Genomic DNA, 21,543 nt, shown 5'->3' with positions numbered 1-21,543 from the left:
CTTGTCGATTGCAGGGGGCAAGCTGTGGAGACGAAAAGCCTATCGATGAGCAAGCCTGCCGGAAACAATGTGCCGGATGGACACAAAGGAGACAATTGTCGCATCAGACAAAGATTCAACATGGAACAAAGGAAGGACAACTCGAGGGATGTCAAGCGCAAGGAACGCATCGAGGATGTGATATGAAGGACCCGAAGCCGAGGCACTGGATCTAGAGCCTTCCAGGTTAGGAGCATGTTCGAAGGCATGTAGAAGCATCATGCTCCGGCATCATGATGTAGAAATGCTCAGAGCCGGACACAAGCATTGACAGACACCACAGGTAAGTCGCCTGATTACTCCGACTTTCAAGGCTCGCTTGGATATCGATTGCGCATCGCGATTGTCACTCGACTTCTTGATCATCCTTGCTCATGCTTTCTATTCACGTTTTTACCTTTGCTCCCTATACGCGTCAGAGCGCATAGAAAAAAACATCCCTTGCAGCAGTATCGCGCAACGGTTGCACAGCATAGAGTCGACCGTTGAAACTTCTGACCGGGTCTTTGCTCCTGAGAACATCATCCACCCCCTTTGAAACACGCCTCTTTTCTTCTTGTTTTTGCGCGCAGAAAGAACAATCCATCATGTGAATGACAGGCATAGGAAAATGATTCAAAAGTGTTTGTGACGAGATTCATGGTCATGGATGATTGGACGGCAATGCAAGAGTCGCCAGCAACGGCTTCGTTGGTCACGGCTTTTATCTGGACTCCCTCTGACAACCATCGGTTGCGTATTGGGAAAGCCGTTTTTCCGTGACCCTTTAACGTACCTTGCTTGAGCGAACGTGTGAGGGAAGAGGAAAAAGTGGCTGGATCCAATAAGGAGTATCGATATATGGTATAAGTAAATGCCAGCCATCGCAGTTTCTTGGCCTCTTTTCTTTGGTCGTCCATCCACTCTCTTCTCGTTTTTTGGGTCAACACTCTCTCACTTGACACTTTGCGCGCATACACATTCGCTTGATTTCCAACTCTGCACTCTCTTATTTGACAATACGCGCGCAACACACACACACACACACACACACACACACACACAACATCAATCATGCCTGGTTCGAAATCATCGCGGTCTGTCCTGGTGACGGGCACGCTTCTTTCGCTCGCATCGCAGGCGCTGGGACACATGGAGATGAGCTGGCCTTATCCCCTCCACAGCAAATACAACCCTGCAAACAGCTACACTATTATTGACTACAGCATGACATCGCCATTGAACAAGGACGGCTCAAACTTCCCCTGCAAAGGATACCAGAACGATCGTCCTTTTGTTCCTGTTGCTACTTACTCTGCTGGTTCCACTTACAACATGACCATTGCCGGTAGTGCCGTCCATGGTGGTGGTTCGTGTCAGCTTTCGCTCTCTTATGACAATGGCGCAACGTTCAGAGTCATCAAGTCGATGATTGGAGGATGTCCCTTGACATCGACTTACGACTTTACCATTCCTTCTTATGCGCCTGACGGAAATGCTCTTTTCGCTTGGACCTGGCAAAACGAGATGGGCAACCGCGAGTACTACATGAACTGCGCGACCGTCTCCATCGAAGGCTCGACTGCATCTAAGCGCGACACATCTAGTTTCGAGGCTCTTCCTTTCATCTGGAAGGCCAACCTACCTGGAATCAATACCTGCGTTACTACCGAAGGTGAAGACCCTGTGTACCCTCTGCCCGGACCTGATGTTCTTTACGGCGGCAAGATGACCCGTTCGAGCCCTGCAGACTCACAGGCTGGCGTCTGTGACGCACCCACACCTTTTGGAGTGACTTACAAGGATCTTGGTGACACTGCTGAGCCTCAGACTGCAACTGTGGGTGGAGACTCTGGATCCTCACCCACGACCTACAAATCCTCTGCTGCTGCTTCGTCATCCACCCAAGTTCCAACCACTTTGAAGACAACAGCCAAGTCTTCTGCTGCTTCGTCTGCTGCCTCGAGCATCAAGCAATCTTCCACCTCTGTCGCTGCCCAGAGCAGTGCCAGTAGCAAGAATACCGCGTCGACCGCGATCACCTTGTCCTCGGTGAAGAACGCTGGCAAGACATCAGTAGCCACCACACCTCTGCCCACGCCCTCATCCACTTCTGGCTCAGAGGACTGCCCCTCGGACGTGACTCTCACCGTCTACACCACCGCCGGCTCCACAGCAAAGACCTCGGTCATTTCTGCCTCGGCCTCCGCAGCCGCCTCCTCAACTCCCATCGACCCCGACACCGAGTTCGCCACAGGAGACCTAACCACCTACCTCCCTTGCGTGCCCGGCACCTTCATCTGCACATCCGCCAACACCTGGGTAACCTGCGACTCCGCCATGTACTCGGACGGCAGCACATCCTGGGTGTACCGCGACGCCCGCAACCTCAACAACGGCGCCTCCTGCGTGCCCTCCTTCTCCCCTTACTCCTCATCCACAAAAGCCTACGCCCAGCAAGCCGATTCACCCGCTGGCTTCTACCGCGACGACCGCATCGCTTATCCCAGCGGTGCAGGCGCTTGCGCCGAAAACGGCGATATCCAATGTCAGGGCACTGGAGGTTTCAGCATGTGCAATGATTTGGTGTGGTTTGGCATGGGGGGCACCGCGCCCGGAACGACTTGCCAGGGCCAAGGCGTGTTGGTCGCTTCTTCGTAGAACGAAGAGGACTATGATGCGTCTTTTGGTTTTGCTCTTGCTGTGCGAGCTTGTTCTGGTTCGCAGGGGTTGGTGTGCGAAGTTGCTATTTGAGCATGGCGTTGTTTTCTTTTTTCTCTTTCTTTTCACGGCAAAGCAAATTATAGATGCAAAGGGAATGGACCCCCCTGATACATCTTTGCTATACCGACACAACATACCCTTCTTTTTTTTTTCGTTCGGTTGCTGAGCATGGGAAAAATGGGAATGGACAGCATGCACTACATTCAGGAATTACCGTATATAGATTATACCAACACAACAAGTATGTAGACACACATAGCAAAGGCTGTTTGCTTTGATCAGAAGGAAGACAGAGTTCTCTTTTCGATCAAAAGCAACAGTATTGCGGAAGGAAAAAATATATCAAAAATCATTCACACACACACACACACATGAAAACTTGGCTGCTGCCATCTTGTGATCCAAATCTTCAGTCTTCGTAGAACTATCTTCCTTCACACTCGCTCTGACAACACCGAAGGAAAGAAACTCACAAATTCAAAAAGAACATTTTTTTACGAACATATACGCGTGGTTTTCCAGCCGTTTTGGAAGAGAGGGGGAAGTCAAGTGACACGCCTGATGGTTTTAGAAAAGACCGTTGCTTGGTTGCACTGTGCTGCAAGCCACAGGGCAGAAGAACCGTTGTGGCAGTCGCGTCACTGGTCTCTCCTACCCCTCTCGAAGTCTGGAAAGCGCGTTTGAAAAAGGAGGTCTTGAAGAGGAAACGGACGATGGGATTGCTGCTCAGTATGGAAAGAAAGTCGGAGGATGTGCAAAGGAGCGTGGGTGTTTTGCTTGAAGGGAAAGGCACGACGAACATGTAAGCAACATTAACGTGCTGATTAAGAGAATGGAAGTAATTCTTTTCGTGATGCAAACTACATACAGTCAACAACAGCGTGACCAATCATGCCAACAAAAAAAGAAAGCAAGAAGCCAGACATCAAGTCAGCTTTCTGCCATTGAGAAGAAGAAAAAAGAACAAAAGCGAAAATAATCCTATGCATTACATCTTATACAAAGGTCCAGGCTCTCGAGAACCCATTATGGTGTATCTTTGTACAAAAGAAACACGCTGTCGGTCATAAAAGCAGAAAGTCGCTAATTTACAAAACCATAGCGACAACACCAGCAGCGAATGCGAGGCTGCCGAATCCAGCGCCAACGACAGCGGCACCGCCGGTCGAGGCAGCAGGGCTGGAAGTGGCACTCTTGGAAGCCGAAGAGGCAGAGCTGGCGGCTGACTTGGTGGCAGTGCTCATGGAGCTGGCAGCGCTGGATGCGGCACCAGTGGCAGAACTGTGCTTGCTGGAAGCCACGGATGACATTGAACCCTGCGACGAAAGTCAGATGAATCCAAATGTACGGGAGATAAAGATATGACTTACAGAAGCAGAGGTCATGGCTGCAGAACCAGTAGATGCGACGGAAGAAGCAATAGACGAGATCTGAGATGCGGCGGAGCTTGACACGCTTGCAGCAACGGAAGCGGCAGAAGATGCAGCAGACGAAACAGCGTCCGAGGCACTGACTGCTTGAGCAGAGACGGGGCCCTTGATATTGATCATAGGAGTTGTGGTGGCAGAAGCGGTGGATGCGCCGGCGCTGGAGCTTTCTGCCTGGTAGTTGTCGTTCGAGATGCCGAATTGAGTCGAGTCTGTGTATCGTGTAAGTATCATGTTGTGTATCCTCCATATCATCTTTGCATACATTGGTATTGTCCAGTGCCATCGACAATCAACTCAATGCCGTAGTATGTCTTGTTGGGTGCGAGATGGGTGTCGGGAGTCCAGTCATAGCTGCCAGTGTTGTCGATGCTCTCGACGATGGTCTGGATAGGCACGACATTGGTGGAAGGGCCGTGAAGAAGAACAAGCGAGACCTTGCCCTTGGTGTCGGGTTGCCAGGTGATTGTGAAAGGCTTGCCGACGGGGACGATGCTGTTAAGACCGGGCTCGTAGATGGCATTGCCAGTAGGATCACCCTTGGGAGTGGTGTATGCTGAGGCCAAAGGAGCAAAGGCAGCAAGGCCGGCGGTGAAGAGGGCGCGGAAAGACATTGGCGTGGTTGTAAAGTTCTTCTCTTTCTGAGGTTTGGATATGATGATGCTTGGTAGTCCCGGGGTTTTAAAACACGAAGGTACGGGACACAGAGAGTGACGGATCTACTAAGAAAACGATTGACTGGTTGTTGATGAAACGAGTGACTGATAGGCGGTGATAGTCCCTTTTAATGAAACGAGCGTGAGGAAGGGAAGTTGATGTCGCAACGATGTGTGGTAGAAACGGATTGAAGAGTGTAAAAGTGGCAACGGGACCTATTCCTGAAAAGAGGGTGTTGCACTACTGACTTACATGAAGAAGGCAGCTAGAGGTATAAACGCCGTGCAGGCTGCCTAGAGTTTATTACCCAGCTGACAATCAAGCCGAACGTCGACCATCGTCGCAGCCCCCAGTTGCTCAGGCATCAATACGACCATAGCTAAGCCTTGCTCTAACCACGATTAACGTCTCTCCCGTGGTTCGTCTCCAATCAAATGGAGGAAATATGCGCCCGAGATGAGGTTGTCGACGAGTGCTAGACAGCAAAAGGGATGGCGTCCCCTGTTTTGGCTTTGCCTGACCCTGGGCGCAATTTCCACCCGTCCAAGCCGAAAACCCGACACCTCCACGACTCGCTGCCGCCTTGCACCTTCTGGATTCTCACGTCTTGCACTTTACGCGCTTTCCTTGTCAAGAGTGCCTGGATCGCTTTGTTTGTGTGCGAAGGATTCGAACTTGCAAGCGAGCCAGACATCGCGACCGGGGACCTTGCAGCAGTGGTATTAGCAGATGCAGCCGAAGCACTTTGGAACACTTGACATCTCTATCACCATGCACAGGGAATTGGTCACTCTTCACAGTTGCAGCAACAAAACAATCACGGAAATTATCTGTACGAGAAGCGCAGCTGGGTAGATGTACATTGACATTCGAGAGAGATACATATAACTACATGCTCAACCTTGATGCTTGAGAGTTCTCCTTGAATCCTTTCAACGCTTGCTGTGCCGCAGTAGAGAGTAATTCCCAAACGCTCGCTGATCGAAATATCATTTCGGTCATAACACATAGAGTGTACACTATACTTGAGTCCAGCTCCAGGCCGAGTCAAGAGGAAGGATGAGAATCATGAAAGTCGTCATAAACACATGTGCGTTTCGTCTTCTTTCTGTCGGTGGGTGTCGTGGTGCGAAAACAAAATGGACATAAATATGGTAGCGTTTCATCGTAATATTCGTGACGAGTGATGCCAGGTTTAGAAAAAGGTGTTTCCAGTTTCGTCCGGCAGGGTCGTGTGCATACAAAATGCGTGTGAGGTACTTGACCGATCAAGAGTCATGACCGAAGAGTATTTCGGAATCTTTAGTTGCATTGGCCAGGGTCTGTTGAAAATACAGTCAGCCAAGTGTTACTCCGCCTCAAGAAGTATACATCAAAAATAGACTTACGGTTTCTGTTGGTGACGGGGTTGGGGAAAACTCCGTTCTGAAGCAGCTGCTGCATGTCCCACTCGGGAGCGCCCTCTGCATATGTCCGTTAGCTTCTTTTTCTGCAAGGTCCAAAATAGATCTGCTGCGACACATACCAGTCTTCCATGTCCAGAAGATCCAACCGGCAGCCTTCTCGTAGCCGTCGAGTTGAGCTTCGATGAATTTGCCGATGTTGTCTCTGTAGGTGCTGTCGAGGCCGCCAACTGAACCGCTGTACTTGCCGTCGCAGCTACCAATGTAGGACGAGGATGCGCCGTTGTAGTTGTATGTGCCGTCGTATCTGGCTCCGACACCTCTACCGTTGAGCCTAAGGCAAAATCAGTATATTTCTTTCCTTGAGCTCAATTTTCTGTCGACTTACCACTTGGCGCAATCAGTCATAGCACCGGTCCACTCGCCGCTGATTGTCCATTTATTGTTGGTCGCCATGGATCCACCGAAACCACAAGCGCTCGAGATATGGGTACCGATGTCGTTGTGCAGGACTCCGTTGTCGAAGATCTCGTAGTGGTGCTGTTTGAATAGTGTCAGTACAGTACGGTAAAGGAAGGCGTCTAGGACAGTACTCACAGTGTCGAGCATCAAGTTCCACATGCCGCTGCCCCAGTCATTCCAAGCGTTGACTCCAGCAAAGGCATCGTGGAAGGTAACGACCAAGTTGGTGTTTCTGAGGTTGCCCCAGCCATCCATGTAAAACTGGCGAACCTTGTCCATGCCAATGGAAGAGCCCATAGGCTCGTTCAGAAGCTCAATAGTCGAAACAGCGGGATGGTTGCCCATATCGTCGCGGATCTTATTGAGTGCCTCGATGGTTCTGCTGATCGAGTCGCCTTGACCCCAACCGACGCCACCTCTTTGTCCGGAATTGTCGAAGCCGTTCTGCGAGTAGGGAGCTAGGTGGTTGTCAGAGTAGGTCGCATGTACAAAAGTCAAGTCACTTACCTCCGTGAAGGTCAATCATCACCTTCAGGCCGGCGCCTTCAGCCCAGTCCAATGCTCGGCCGAGGAATTGGTATGCGCCTTGAACGTAGGGAGCGTTGTCGTCCTTGATAACCGACCAGTAGCCGATGGGGATACGGATGTGGTTCATGCCTGCTGCTGCGATTTGGTGCAAGTCATCCTCGGAGATCCAAGTATCCCAGTGCTTTGAGAGTCTGTTGTATGCTTCACCAGAGCCGAGAGTTTGGCAGTAGGTGTATTCTTTGGACTTTGTCAGTCGCTGCTATCTGTTCCCTGATTTGTTGTGACATACCGTCCACCACATTATCGGGTGTTGCTTCGAAGATGCTGGGTGTGATCCAAGGCTCTAGCACAAACCAGCCGCCAAGGTTGACACCACGAACTTTCTCGCCGCCATAGTTGAACTTGAGGTCGCGTTTGTTAAATTGCTCACTGTGCAGAAGGGTCAATAAGATTACCAGCAGCAGGCTTCAAGTCGAGTGCTTACAGTGGTGCCGCTAGACCAGTAGATGGTAGTAGTGAGAGTGCCGCAAGGGCAGAGGATAGTAATGTCTTGGTAAACATGTTGTAGATTGTGTACAAGGTATGGAGGGGAAGAGATGATCTTCCAGAGGATTGGGAAGCAGTTAAAGATGATCTTGATGTGCAGAATACGAGCTCAATCACGGGGAGATTCCTACCTTTTGTATGTCTTACCTCGATGCTGCTCAGCTCTGACCGTTGCAACCAACAGACAGCGTAAACATGCGTAAACCAACTCCGCTGAAGATCCTCCACAAATCATGACTCTACCGGGTGCTACACCAGACCACGAGACCGCTGTTGCAGCAGGTGAGCGGTCAGTCTTTCAGCCAACAGTCAAGATGACGAGAGCGATCGTCTCCACTCTACACTTTTTTTCCTCGCTGCGGCCTGAAGCTCAGTAACGACAAAAAAGTTGTATAGCAACGGCGATTGGTCGCCCCACAACCCCAGGGTCCACAGCTTGAGCAAGGATGACGGTGCGGAGAGCCAGGCACGCGTTGTGAATGGTCAGGTTTGCAAACTCAATACAGCTCACGAAAGGTGGAAGCTCGTGCGGAAGTGGCTTGTAGAGGGCGCGAGCAGGCGCGCGGGCCGGACACAAGGCGAAAGTGTCACAAGGTCTCTCGGCGCAAATCTGACCGCATCAAAAAACCGATTGCCCAAGTCCCTTGGAGGAAGGGATTGTCGCATAGAGTCGAGCTTCTGACTTGGTTGGAGGGACTAGAGTTCAAGATACGTCACAGATCAAGCTTTTCTCCACAGCTTTTCTCCACGATTCAAACGCGCTTAGACTTTAACCAGAGTGGGCCAGCCTTTGGGAGAGGTTTCGCACCGCCTCGGTTGATTGTTCCAACGACCTTCACGTGCCGTGTGACCTTGATATGACCCATATCATGAATCAGTGGCTAGTCTTGTGCTCGGGAGATGGTCTTTCGGCGGGACGAGAAGAGGGAGATGCCGAGAAAAGATGACTGTCCTCGTGAGTTGCCGAGTTCGCCAGTCAGATGTACGCACGTATGTCGGAATGCTAAGACTGCAGTGCTACACACCAAGCATACCAAGTCCCGCTAGGTGAATAGGAGAAAAGGGAACGGAAGGTCGAAACAAGTGACAAGAAGCGGCGATCTTTTGATGACTGCATTGCCGGCAAATTTTCGAGCCTGTACAAGAAGACTGTACAGCAACCACTGACGTGAATGGCGAAGATGATATTGCGAACATCTCCGGCAGACAAACAGTGGTGTGTAGCATTTGGTTAAGGTCGAAGGCGCAACGCTCTCATGCCTAGTTAGAACAATGCTGGTCAGAGATCGGCCTCGGTACAGGTCATAAGGCATGGTGACAACGGTATGTTTGGGCGATCATGGCAAGTGGCATAACAAATGCTTTGTTTTGCTTGACTCGAAGGTCATAGTTTGTCAGTACTGCTACTGATCTTCTCAGAGAGACTGTTACATCGTAGATGCGTCGCTTTGCCTGACCAACAAGTGCAGCAAGAGAGAAGAAATCTTCAGACGAATTCTCCAAAAACGCGACTCCCTTCTGGAAAGTATCGTGGAAGTTCAGCAGCTACAACGTGACAGTATCTAGATCACGGGGAGGGAGGATCAGCAGTATGCGACATCGGTGTGGCTTGCAGACACGGAGAGATGGGCCATGGAAGGGCAGCTGATGCCTTTCCGGAAAGCGTTGACACGTGATTGGCTCGTGGCTGCGTAGGCCGAGAAGCCGAGAAGCCGACAGGGAGGCCAAGGATTGCCAACAAATTATGCATGCGATGCATCTCAAACAACAAATTGTGCCTAAACTTTCAGACAATGACCTGTGATGGGTCGGACGAAGAAGGAGGTGCATGATGGGAAGCAGACGCTGAAGCAGGCAAAGGCAGCTTTCAAGGCGCGCGGTTCTACCCTTGTCACCGACACCGAGAAGCGACAACTCGAGCGTGGCGCCATCTTACTGCAGCGAGCTGAACGCATCAAGGAGGCCGAGACGCGGAAGAAGGAGGTTCTGAAGAAGAAGACTCTCCAAGACACAAAAGCAACAAAGGCCTGCCTCTTGGGCACTCAACGCGTCAATGACAAGTTCGGCTACCAGAGGAGTCAGTTCCATCTGGGCGCATTTCTGAAGCCCAAGGCTGCTGTTCCAGCTGCGCCGTTGCCAGATGTGCAAGAAGAAGACCCACCAGAAGAGCCATGGGAAGACGACGGTGTAGACGACGATACTCTGCTCGACCTGGCTGGAGAGTCACCAGTCACGACTACCAAAGCACAACCCGCCCACACCCAAGCGCCTGCGCCTTCACAGCAGACGCCTAGTAAGACTCATGGCCATGCAAAGAACCAACTCGGTTCACCCTCGACGACCGACGAGTTTGGAAGCTTCGACGACCTCTTCGACCGTAGCTCTCAGATAAACCTCTCGACCCCCCAGAAGCCTGCAAACGCTCCGTCAACGACACGTTCGTTCGATCGTATACCATCCTTTACCTCCGGCGATTTCGATCTGTCCGCAGACGACCTTGAAGAGCTAGACTGGTCGGTCGATAATCTGCCGAACAACAACATCTCGTCGCCACAAGCATTGCGACACCTCAACAAGAACGGCGGCGACATGAGAAACTGGCTGGATGGGAAAGAGATGGGCCATGACCTCGACCGAAAGTTGATGCCTCCTCCGCCTGCCATACCCAAAAAATGCATACCGGCTCGTGTTGACTCTGCGGCACAAACATCTGTGCCACCACACGGGATCAGTTTCGCCGAGCTTGAGCATTTGGCTGCCGAAGAAATACAGCTGAGCCAGTTTGGGGACTGGTGATGTGAGCCATTTGATCTGTCGATAGCGAAGACATCCTGGTTGGATATTGGCGTGTTTTGTATTGATCAACGTCAATCTTGCAGCATGATCCGCGCAGCCTTTTGTGCAAACCGGGTTTTGGGGTGCATTGGGTATCACAGGATCTGATGGCGACGGATGACAGCAGAAATCTTTACATTTGCAGCTGTTCAATACCACTGTCTTGCAAACAACTATCGTAATGTCTTGAGAAGACGGAACAGTCGGTATTGGCATTGAAACTGGTGAGTCAAGGGTCAATAGGCGCCCAAGCTGCATGTGAGAGGTCAGTTTTGCGGCAAAGCAAAGCATGCGCTGTCACGCCGCATCAACCCGCATGTCCAAGCTAAGTGATTGCATGTGCTTTCGTCCGTTCTTTTCCCTGAACACTCACACTTCACCTTGATAAATCTCTCTCAATTCAGGAATTCGCACATTCAGTTGTAAGCTCTAACATCTCTTACGTACCATCGACCAATTTTTAGAACTCATTATCATCCATTCAGTATCTGTCAAAGCGGCCCTAGCTGTTCGACCGCTTTCCTGGAGATTGGTTCTCACTGGATTGCACCTTGTCTGAAAGCTGCCATCGACCATAGACGCCAGGTTTATTGAGTCACCCCGTACTATCACAACCAACTCAACAACCCGAATCGAGTGTGGCACCGAGCAATTGCGGGGCCCGTCTCTCACAGCGGCTGGCAACATCAAGATCAAACCTCACTCCGACCATCTCAAAGATAACTTTCTGCGCTCAAAACAGCCATCAGTCTCCTCCGCAACCAAACCACCAATCCTCATCATCCCACCTCCGTCAATACAGCCTCTTGTCCTACTCGACCATTTCACACCGCCACACACGTCCTCATCGCCAAACATACATCAACTCATCTAAGCCTTCTCCGTCTCTTCTTTCTGGTCAACATGAACCCCCTCGCACGTAACCATGATTCTGAAATGGCTTTGTGGCTCCACCGGAAACGGCTCGCGGCGATTCATGCTAGACACAACGAACATGCCGAACAGCTGCTCGAAGAGGATGATGAAGACTACGACAGTGAACGGTCTGAACTCGAGGCCCTAGCAATGGGCACGTCAACACCTTTGCCGATCTTGGTTCAGGATCCTACCAAGCCAATCGAGCCAAAGGAGAAGCCGCTGGACCCAAAGTTGGTCGGCATGTCTGTTGGGTACAAGAGTCTCTACGCTGGCAAGGAGGATCGCAGAGGTCGCTTCCAATGGCAGGAGACGATACCCGAAGATCTCGTACCACCTGCTGAGAATGCTGAGACGCAGAAATGGGCTTTCATCGCCAGACATGTCAAGGTCTATGGCGACCCTCGTAAAACGCTGGCATTGCACTCGATCGTCATCCAGTCACCACTGCTGAAGAGGATTCTTCAATCCGTGCTGGCTGACTATCCAGGTGTCACTGTGGGTCTGCAGAGATTGGAGTTTAGTGGCAAGTTTGAATGTCTGATCCATCGTTTCCCTGACCTCGACTACGCTATCGAAGCGCTCCAAACACTGCACGAGCATTACAAGGATTGTACCATATGCGAGGACCCCACTAAGGATTGCAGCTTCGACTTAGACGGAGCTACCGGCGAACGCCAGTCAATCGGCGACATGTTGACTCTGATCAAGGCTAAGGATCTTGTCAAAGACATTGCAGCAACGGCTGTGAAGGATCAGATCTCTGCAAAATCTTCTGAGGGTAAGAATGAGGACGCCGAGGATGACACTACTCTACCATCACGGCTCGACACCACAGAACTGAGTTTAAAGCATACACAAATCCTGCGCGATCTCCTGTACGAAGAGTTCCACGTCTTGATTGAGTCTTCGCGCGACATGAAGGCACAAGGTGTCATCACCTACGAAACTCTTTGGACAATCTTCGAGCCAGGTACCATGGTGTATGCCCGCGAGGAGGGCCAGGACCGTGCCTTCAACATGCTGTCTGGCAGATATGGCTTTGACAAAGACGAGAGACCAGTCTATTCACTCAAAATACGCTTCGTTGACTTTGACGGCACCAGGTTTGGTTGGACAATTGCCAAGATTGATGTTCACGAGTTCCAAGGCACTTGTCCTATCGCTTCGCTCACCGCGTATCCTATCGAGTACCATTCTGATGAAACCGCCCTGCGCAAGAACCTTGTTGACAGAGGCTCGGTTATCGAAAGCCTTGTCGGCACTCATTACCGCGCATACGACGGCATCGGCCACCGACTGGACATGTATGGTCAGAAGGAGCGTCACAGCGTCAAGGGCAGAATCATCATCGACACTGTTGGCTGGAACCGCTATAATCCCAATCAAGCCATTTACACCTCGGCGCTGGGTAGCAAAGGCACAGAGAGAACGACTCGCAGCTCCCGTGCCTTGTATCTCCCGACTCTCGGAGAGTCTCTCGATGAAGGCTTCGGCGGTGGCATGCCACTCGACGGTCACTTTGGAGAGGAAGGTGACTACAAGAAGCTCCCACCTCTTACCGACGAACAAAAACTTCTTTGCAATCACTTGATTCGTGGTTTCGCCTTGAAGGAGAAGATGTGGCTCAACCTGTTTATCGGATCTGTGCAAGATGTCTCTTTCAACAAGGACGCCTTCGACTCTCTCGTGCTGCCCGCAGACACAAAGGAGCTCATTCTCGGCTTCACCTGCACACAACAAGCTACTCGTATTGCGTACGACGACGTCATTGAGGGCAAAGGGCGAGGCATCATCCTGTTGCTATGCGGTCCACCAGGAGTTGGCAAGACTCTGACTGCTGAAAGTGTGGCCGAGCACCTTGGGGCCCCCTTGTTCATAATGAGCGCCGGGGACTTGGGTATGGACAGCAAGCATATCGAGACTCGCTTGCTCTCCGTACTCGGTATGTGCACCCGCTGGAACGCCATTCTCCTATTGGACGAAGCCGACATCTTCCTCGAAGAGCGTAGTCGGCATGAGGTCGAACGCAATAAACTTGTCAGCATCTTCTTGCGTGTGCTTGAATACCATGAGGGCATCATGTTCCTCACCACCAACCGTGTCTCGACTTTCGATCCAGCTTTTCAATCAAGAATCCACATCAGTATCGACTATCCCGACCTGTCACCCGACAGTCGTCGTAAGACCTGGGAGAACTTCCTCGGCCGCCACAACGATGCTCAAGCAGCTGCCCGTTTGAAGCCACCCCAGAATCCTGCCTCGTCAATCAGATCAATCAACGGAAGTCACGAAACACCTGCAAATTCCCAACATGAGGCCATGACCCAGCCCCATGCCATCACCACACAGGAGATCCGCCAGCTCTCTCTGCTCAGACTCAATGGTCGCCAGATCAAGAATATGCTCAAGACTGCTCAGCTGTTGGCTAGTTTCAAGGCTGAACCTCTTGCTCACAAGCACATTAAGACAGTGCTGGACGCTACCCAACATCTTCACAATGCTAACAAGGTTACCGAGGATGCTCGTAGCAGTATTTTCAATTGAGGTTGGCAATTCGCTGATGCATCTTTGCAAGTTTGTACAAGGTCAGAATCTTGATTTCCTTCGGATTCTAGAGAAAGCATAGGATATGAGGGCAATCCAGGCTAGAGAGGAGCGAAGCATCGGGTAGGGAAAGTTCTTTCCTTTTTGTTTTTATTTTTTAACCCAGTATAAGAAAAACAGCTATATCAATCATTGAGCCACGAAGAATCCGACTTCTCACCTCGTCAATCATATACAATTGGATAGTCTTCTACACTCCTCTCTCTCTCTCTCCCACGGAGCTGTCAACGCAGTACTCGGCTATCAAAAGACACAGTGACTTTGAGATTAGAATTGGTATCCATTGAGATGCGATAAATGACGGGCTCTCTTTGAATGCCATTTCTAAGCTTAAAGTCACTGTGCATTTATACAGCTAGTTACTTTTTCTCTTCAGGGAGGTAGAGGTAGTTTTTGGTGACAAGACCCTGAGCTCCTTTCTCTTGCCCATTCGTGATTGTCGACATTGATTCATAATGACGTCATGCTTGCTGTGGATACGACCCTGTTTCTATCTCGAAAGGTCTATCAAAGTGCGTCTAGACGACAAAATCTAGGTCACTCGGATCTAAACAACTTCTGCTGTCCATAACCAAGCATTTTGATGGGGGGGAAAATACAACCCTTAACGTTGCCCAAAGCAAAAGAAGACTAGTCGCTGGGTTCCCCGGTGCGAAAGCCATTACCAACATCGTCTGAACATCAAGTGCAATCTGAAGAGAACGCAGAACATAATTCAGGAACATCAGAGACTCCAGGGAGATGGTAGAAACTAGAATCCTCCTTTGTGGTTCCAGAAGATGTCCGTCGACTGCTCGGTTCACAGCTGTATCAATTCACGTAGTGGTTTGGCAGTTGTCCATGTCAAATATCGAGCCCAAGAGAAACAATCGGCAGAGAATGCACAGATTCTGACAGAACAGACTCGAAGGTAAAAGATGCAAGCTTTCATATGCAGAGATGGAAAAGAAAGAGTAGAATATGCCATTTCGTATCAGACGCTCTTCCAATCTATGATAATAGTGATGAAAAACATAAAAACCCGCCAATCTGCCCTGGCGCGTTTCCTTCATGATGTCGCCCGCATGTCGTTATCCTAGTCGAGAAAAAGCAAAGGTAAAAGCAGTAAAAATGGATGGACAAGGAGAAAGAGCGAATCTTTTGTATCCCATCCCAATGCGCAATGTTCGGTCATTCGTAGACGGAAAAGAAGTGTATAAACGTCAAAGGAAAATCGTCGTTCTCAAAGCTCTCTACTGCACAGACTGCTCTCTCAGCTTGCTGGGCTCGGGCTTCTTGCGGCGACCCAATAGCGTGGCGTTGTCCAGACTCAGCTCGAAGGCACCGCGGTTCTTGACCTGGCGCTTGGCTGCAGCGGCTACGGCAGCACTGTGTTGACCGTATCCCTTCTCTTGCGGCTGTGTGCGAGGAGCCTCACGCTGGCGAGCTTGGGCGGCGGTTGACAATGAGGTGTTGCGCATTTGACGTTCGACACCGGCGACGTCTTGTGCACCAGCCTTGGGAACCTTGGCCGGTGGGTTTGCTGATGAGGCGTCGTAGCCCTGCGATTGGCCGTATTCGTCGTCATCCTCATCCTCGTCAAGTGCGTTAAGCGAGTTGAGGCCGTTGGCACCACGATATCCTTGCTTGAAGTTCTTGCGACGCTTGCCCTCCTCTTCTTGACGGTGGACGGCGTATGAGACATCGAAGACCTCACGCAAGTTGACGGCACCAGGCGAACGGAAGTCGGAGCGTTTGCCAGCACCAGGAGTCTCGAGGAGATGGTCGAAGTTTGGTTGCAGAGGAGTCTTAGAGTCGAGACCAGCAGAGTGAGCTCCACGGTAGAGGGGAGTAGCGAGAGGAGGAGCATCGGCAGCAGCGTTGGTCTCCTCGCCAGATTCACGGATCCAGGGATGATCGAGGAACTGGTTGATGTCGTAACGCTTGTCGGGGTCGACGGTCAAGAGGTGAGAAACAAGATCTTGGGCAGACTTGGAGATGTCGTCCCACCAAGGAGACAAGAAGGTGTATTGACCCTTGGCGACCTTCTCGGTCAGGACTTGAATGCTCTCGTCGTAGAATGGAGGGAAACCGCAGAGAAGGGTGTAGAGAACGCAACCAAGAGCCCACATGTCGACACTCTTAGAGTAACGCTCATCCTTGACAATCTCGGGAGCAGTGTAGCCGACAGTTCCGCAAGGAGTCATGGTTTGACTGTCCCAGATGACCTTGGAGAGACCGAAATCGGCAACCTTGATCAGACCAATACCACCGGAACCAACGCCCTTGATGAATTCACCCTCGTCGGCCTTGTCCTCATCGTCGGGGCCTCTGGGCTTGGGGTTTCTGGTGGGGATGAAAGGTGTAGGGTAGAAGAGCAAGTTCTCGGGCTTGATGTCACGGTGGACGACGCCGGCCTCTTCGTGCATGTACTGGAGAGCCTTTGCGACCTGGACGATGACGTGTCTTGACAAGTCCTCGCTGAAGTAGGTGAGACGGACGATCTGGTGGAAGAGCTCACCACCAGGGCAGAGCTCGAGGACGATGTAGTAGTATTGACGAGCCTCGGAGAACTCAACAAGCTTGACGATGTTGGGGTGGTCGAGTTGACGCATGATCTGAACCTCCTTGAGGATGTTGGCACGCTGTCAAGTACAAGTCAGTGTCTGTCGAACAGATATCATCTTGTTTGCGGTTGCAAGAGATAGGAAAGCAATAAGAAAAGGGATATGCGCACCTCCACTCCCTTGGGCGTCTTCTTGAAATCCGGATGAAGAACCTTGTCGCCCTATACCACAATAACGGTTGGCGGCTGCATGTACGGCAGGTTGAAAGAGAGAACAGAAGAAAAGCAAGCCAAGGAAAAGCAAGGAAGGATCGCAGATACATACCTGGGTTGAGTTCATCTCAAACTTTCTCACAACCTTGATGGCGACCTCATTGTAGACACCTTGGCTGTCTCTGGCGCGGTAGACGTTACTGAAGGCGCCGTCACCCATCTTCTCGACCAGGTTCCATCGCTCCAATCCAGGGTATCTGGGAAGCTTGCCCTTGGCCTCACGCTCTTCGGCGACGATGCGCTCGAGCACTTCGGGGTCGACATCCTTTCTCTGCTGCTCCTTCTTTTGTTGCTTGTCGACAGCGGCACCGGCGGCAGCACCGGCCTTGGCAGCGACGTTGCGGTTGTCGAGGGCAGCTGCTGAGAAGTCACCCTGGGGGGCGTTTGCTTGCAGAGGTTGGTGGGCGTAAACGTTGGGATCACTCATGGCATATTGGTCGTGATGCCTTTGTTCTTGCTGCCTTGGCGAGGCATGTTGTGTGTTGTGATGACGCTGGGCGTGGACATTGGACACGGCGGGTTGGTCAGGCGGCGACTTTGGGTTCTGGTCGCGCGCCTGCTTGCCGTGACGGATGAAGTTCTTGAGGTTCTGTATCGTTGACATGGTTGATTAGTTTGGGGTTGTTGTATCGTGGTGGTGACGCAATCGGGGGGTTGAGTCGCTTTTTTGAAAAAAAGAGGACAACAGTGATTGAGAGGCTGCAGCGTGGGTGAAAGCGAGAGATGTAAAGATGTGTCGAGTGCCTGTAAACGGCTAATGCTTGGAAATAGCACAAGCAACGTGACAGTCGGAGAGGGGAAGATGATTATCAAGCGGGAAGGGTAGCGTGGATGGGAGGATGAGGGATGGATGGGATGGATGGGAAGTCGGGGTGGATGCAGGGTTGAGCAGGAGCAAGAGTTAGACGAACGCTGGCATCATAGGATTTGATGACGTCGGATCGCTCTCCCTCCGGGGTCAAGGCTGTCATGTCATGCACGCAAAGAGTGCTTTGTTTTTTGACCTGAAGGAATGACACACGAGCCCCCATTGCCTCGCGAGCATGGGCCAATCATGCTGTCAACCAACCTCATGACGACCTCGATGATGGCCAGGACGACCTCTGTCTTTGCAGGGGCAGCGACGCTCTGGGGAGGGAAGGAACGAGGGGACTTGCAACACCAGCTGAACCACTAACCTCGATTTTCCACATGGTATCAACTCCCGCCGATCGACGACTTGTTCAATCTCGAAACCTTGCAAGGGCTTGCTTGTGCGTCGCGAGGAGCTGTCAATCTGGAGGTGAAATCCTGTTGCCCCGTCGTGTTGCACAGCGAAGAAAGCGACTGAGGCAAGTGTCCTTTCAGATGGCTGGCGATTGTCTTTTCTCTCCCCCGTTTCGTTCGTTTCGTATTTCGTCGTTCGTAATTATTGCCGGGGCGGTGTCTCTCGATTTCCTTGACTAGCCGGAGGCTGGACGATGAGGCGGAAACGGATGTTTTATGAGCGAAGTTTGAGGACACTAGGCAAAGAGAGGACGAACAGCCACAGCAGTTGAGGTCATATACATGGACCGAGTAGCTCTACAGTATGATGTCGAGAAAGACAGTTGGCGCCCGCTGCGCGCCGGCCGTTTTTTGCTTTCCTTTCCCAAAAAGCTGCCTCTTCTCCGGGAACAGTGGGCTCCGCTTTTTCCATAACAGACCCAGCCACGGTCAAGCGCTGGATTTGCTGCTTGACATGTCGCCAAAGACACCTATTTTACTCCACTTCCAACCTGCTTTTGCGGCAAGACCCTGATGGTGTGTTTGTAAGGCAAGTGAGCCCTTGATATCGACCGACCTCCTTGACCTACTCTGTAATATCACAACCATATATAGGGATACGAGATCTTGGTTGCTAAGCATTGATATGCCGACTGTCAAGCCAGATGAACGCCATCTTGCTTTCGGAGCCCTTCGCTTTGTCCTCCTGGAAAGCCGGCAGCTCCAGGGAAAAAATGACGTTGACCCTGCATTTTCATGACGTGTCTGGGCGTCTGCCACTTGGCAATTGCATCATCCCGCATTCGATAGCCGCGTTTCTCAGCCAAGCGACCACTCTTTCGGCTCTGGTTCCTCTCGTCTTTCATTCGGCCGTTCGAACCAGACACACAAAAGAATGTCATGTTCATGCACGAGCAGACATACAAAGTGATCGCCCTGTGCCCTTGCGATAACCTCGGGGCGTGTTTGTTGATGCAGCCGTCTTAGTCAGGCCTCTTCAACATCAGAGTAAACAATCCCAAAATGCGGCTTGCTGTGAGTTTGCAACATCCTGGTAACTCCTCAACGGGCTGCTTGGAATGCCGACTCAACTCGTCGTTGAGAGTGGGACTTACAAAGCCACCACCACTTAATCATGGTCTGGACGCGCAGCCGTGTTTACCGTGCTCAACTATTGATCCAAAGTGCCTCAGACAGACATGGCTTTGTCTGCCGAAGGACCAAACATCTAGAAAACCTCCTGGCACAAAGAGGAGATATTGGCCTGTAACCAGTTCGGCCAAGGAAATGCACAGTGGCCTCGAATGATAGGATAGTGAACATCGAAAATCGATTTCATCTCGGCTCTCTTTGGTCACATCTCTCTGATACAGAAAGAACCGTGCCTTTCTATAGCGAGTACATTGCTGTAGACATTCGTGTGAGGAAGGCGCATCTCAAAGCTGGTTCCCCGTGACGATCTACAGCCCTCCTCACGACTTACACCGCTCTCAATGGATACTTTCTGTTTGGGAAAGCAACTGTGCATTTCTATAGCTACTCATGTAACATAGCTCAGCACAGAGGAGGCTATTTTCTACAAGGTAAGCAACCAGCATAGCCTTTCAAAGCTCGAAAGCATCGGCTTTGTTGTCAGCAATCTTGTCTTCCAATATCATCTCTACTGCCATCTACCCCGTTGTAGCTCATTGTCATAGCAAACCGAATTGTCATTCAGGAGTCTGATATAAGAGCCCTGAATCACCCGGCATACATCCTAATTCTCAAGACATCTCATCCACAACTTCAATATACATCTGCCCTCCGCGCAGTCCAAGACGTACACCTGATGCGCTTCCACCACAACACCCGTGCACTCTACCTCAAGCCATACCTCAAACAATTCGAAGCAGTGGTCCTGCGCGGCGGTGTCGGAGATTACGTCCAGTTCGACATGTACAACGAAGAATCTCTCGGCTACTTCCTCAGAAGCGGTGTTACCCACTTTGGCCTGTACACATGCGACTGCGAGACTGGCGACTACGATGATGGCGCTGCAAAGTTCGCTTCCGGCAAGATTGAGGTCTGGGTCGGGGATGACGGAAAAGTCGGCGTGTCGGGCAAGGCTACCTGCGATGATGTCTCGATGGACAACACCTTTCGCCAGTGATGGATCAACTTCAAGAGAGAAGTCAAGAAATTGGTCAAGGCAGATACTGTGGAACTCATCAGTTGGGAGTTGATGGAGCGCATCAACAACGAGCTGGAGAGTATCGCAACCCATGACGATCGCCCAGTAGCTTGTATCCGGCTGCAACATTACGCACCAGCTCTTTCCCGACCAAGAACAATTTTCAAGTCCGAACAGCCGTTCAAGTGGTTCGGAAAACGGTATCTGGTTTTGATACGATCGGTCCCATCAACAACACACCATCAGACCCTGTTCAAACGATGTTCAGTACCCTCCAACTCGCCCCAGCTGTCATCTGAGATTGACAAATCAAGTGCCTCTTTCACTTCTGCACCATCTACACCCGGGCAGCATGTCCTCACTGCCACTGGACCCTCAAATGCTTTTCTGGTGTTTTACGAATTCGAGAGACCGAAGTCTGGAACGCTGAATACAAGCCCACTGGCCATGCAACGGAGATTTGGTTATCAGGGCTGCAGAAGCTCGAGCTCCGGATGGTTGTGATGTGACGACCACGAACATCAAGGTCTCGTACCCAACCGCAATAAACGTACAAGAGACATCACAGTTCATGCACAAACCATGCCAATATCATGGAACACGTCTCAAGCTGCTGCTCACCGCGTCGAGATCGGCAGGATAACTGCATCAAAGCATTCATATACCACTCGAAGGTCGTTTTATATATACCATCCCACAATCACACACGATACGGATGTCCACTTTGACTGCGTGTCTGAGAGACGAGAGCACGTCAGTGTCGTTCTTGACGGACTGGGCCGCTGAGAACTCCGAGACCTCGGTTGCTTCATCAAAGACGTCAGGTTGTCGCGGTTGCTCAGCAGGGTGTCAAATATCTCGACGTTCATCGGCGAAGAGATCGTAGTGACGCTACACTCAAACACTGACGTCTGGACTTGTTTTTAACTCGCGACGTCCGGAACAGTCTCTATATACTGATATCTGGACCAGTCTCACGTCTCCAAAATGCCGTAGATGGCTTGATCTCCCTAGACTTAGCTCAACACAGATATGTCGGAGGATGTATGTAGAACCAACGGAGCTTTCGTCAGCCGCCTACGATGAGAGGATTTGCCATGCTACCACCAGAATCGCCAGCGTAGCACCAAACCCATCCAAGCCAACCAACAAGAAACCAAAGAGCGGCGAAGAGTGGCTAAAAGTAAT

The 21,543-nt window shown here is 51.1% G+C and overlaps 7 protein-coding genes across 7 annotated transcripts; 4 read left to right on the top strand and 3 right to left on the bottom strand.

Annotated features, from left to right (window-relative positions):
* Positions 1-1,092: 1,092 nt before the first annotated feature.
* M436DRAFT_47498 (uncharacterized protein) lies at positions 1,093-1,740 on the top strand (the record flags this gene model as incomplete). The annotated part of the gene is made up of 1 exon (XM_013571601.1): positions 1,093-1,740. A coding segment is annotated over one exon (648 nt), but the record flags the coding sequence as incomplete, so codon positions are not given.
* Positions 1,741-3,830: 2,090 nt separating this feature from the next.
* M436DRAFT_82329 (uncharacterized protein) lies at positions 3,831-4,783 on the bottom strand (the record flags this gene model as incomplete). Its single annotated transcript, XM_013571853.1, has 3 exons — positions 3,831-4,058; positions 4,113-4,381; positions 4,435-4,783. 3 exons carry the CDS (start codon positions 4,781-4,783, stop codon positions 3,831-3,833), a joined length of 846 nt encoding a protein of 281 aa, XP_013427307.1.
* A 1,345-nt stretch (positions 4,784-6,128) lies between these two features.
* M436DRAFT_82328 (glycoside hydrolase) lies at positions 6,129-7,780 on the bottom strand (the record flags this gene model as incomplete). Its single annotated transcript, XM_013571852.1, has 8 exons — positions 6,129-6,148; positions 6,215-6,289; positions 6,352-6,563; positions 6,618-6,769; positions 6,827-7,149; positions 7,199-7,456; positions 7,509-7,648; positions 7,704-7,780. 8 exons carry the CDS (start codon positions 7,778-7,780, stop codon positions 6,129-6,131), a joined length of 1,257 nt encoding a protein of 418 aa, XP_013427306.1.
* A 1,788-nt stretch (positions 7,781-9,568) lies between these two features.
* M436DRAFT_47628 (uncharacterized protein) lies at positions 9,569-10,561 on the top strand (the record flags this gene model as incomplete). The annotated part of the gene is made up of 1 exon (XM_013571620.1): positions 9,569-10,561. The coding sequence occupies one exon, from the start codon at positions 9,569-9,571 to the stop codon at positions 10,559-10,561; it is 993 nt and encodes a 330-aa protein (XP_013427074.1).
* Positions 10,562-11,665: 1,104 nt separating this feature from the next.
* M436DRAFT_47145 (P-loop containing nucleoside triphosphate hydrolase protein) lies at positions 11,666-14,062 on the top strand (the record flags this gene model as incomplete). Its single annotated transcript, XM_013571529.1, has 1 exon — positions 11,666-14,062. One exon carries the CDS (start codon positions 11,666-11,668, stop codon positions 14,060-14,062), a length of 2,397 nt encoding a protein of 798 aa, XP_013426983.1.
* A 1,292-nt stretch (positions 14,063-15,354) lies between these two features.
* Positions 15,355-17,544, bottom strand: M436DRAFT_47378 (Ca2+/calmodulin-dependent protein kinase; the record flags this gene model as incomplete). Its single annotated transcript, XM_013571581.1, has 3 exons — positions 15,355-16,746; positions 16,839-16,889; positions 16,993-17,544. 3 exons carry the CDS (start codon positions 17,542-17,544, stop codon positions 15,355-15,357), a joined length of 1,995 nt encoding a protein of 664 aa, XP_013427035.1.
* A 1,664-nt stretch (positions 17,545-19,208) lies between these two features.
* On the top strand, positions 19,209-20,859 carry M436DRAFT_64223 (uncharacterized protein; the record flags this gene model as incomplete). The annotated part of the gene is made up of 3 exons (XM_013571716.1): positions 19,209-19,220; positions 19,870-20,330; positions 20,397-20,859. The coding sequence occupies 3 exons, from the start codon at positions 19,209-19,211 to the stop codon at positions 20,857-20,859; spliced, it is 936 nt and encodes a 311-aa protein (XP_013427170.1).
* Between the last annotated feature and the right edge of the window lie 684 nt (positions 20,860-21,543).

This window comes from Aureobasidium namibiae (assembly GCF_000721765.1).
Source record: "Aureobasidium namibiae CBS 147.97 unplaced genomic scaffold scaffold_9, whole genome shotgun sequence".
Lineage (NCBI taxonomy): Eukaryota > Fungi > Ascomycota > Dothideomycetes > Dothideales > Saccotheciaceae > Aureobasidium > Aureobasidium namibiae.
Note: the sequence above shows the minus strand (reverse complement) of the source record. Positions and strands in the feature narration are given on the sequence as shown.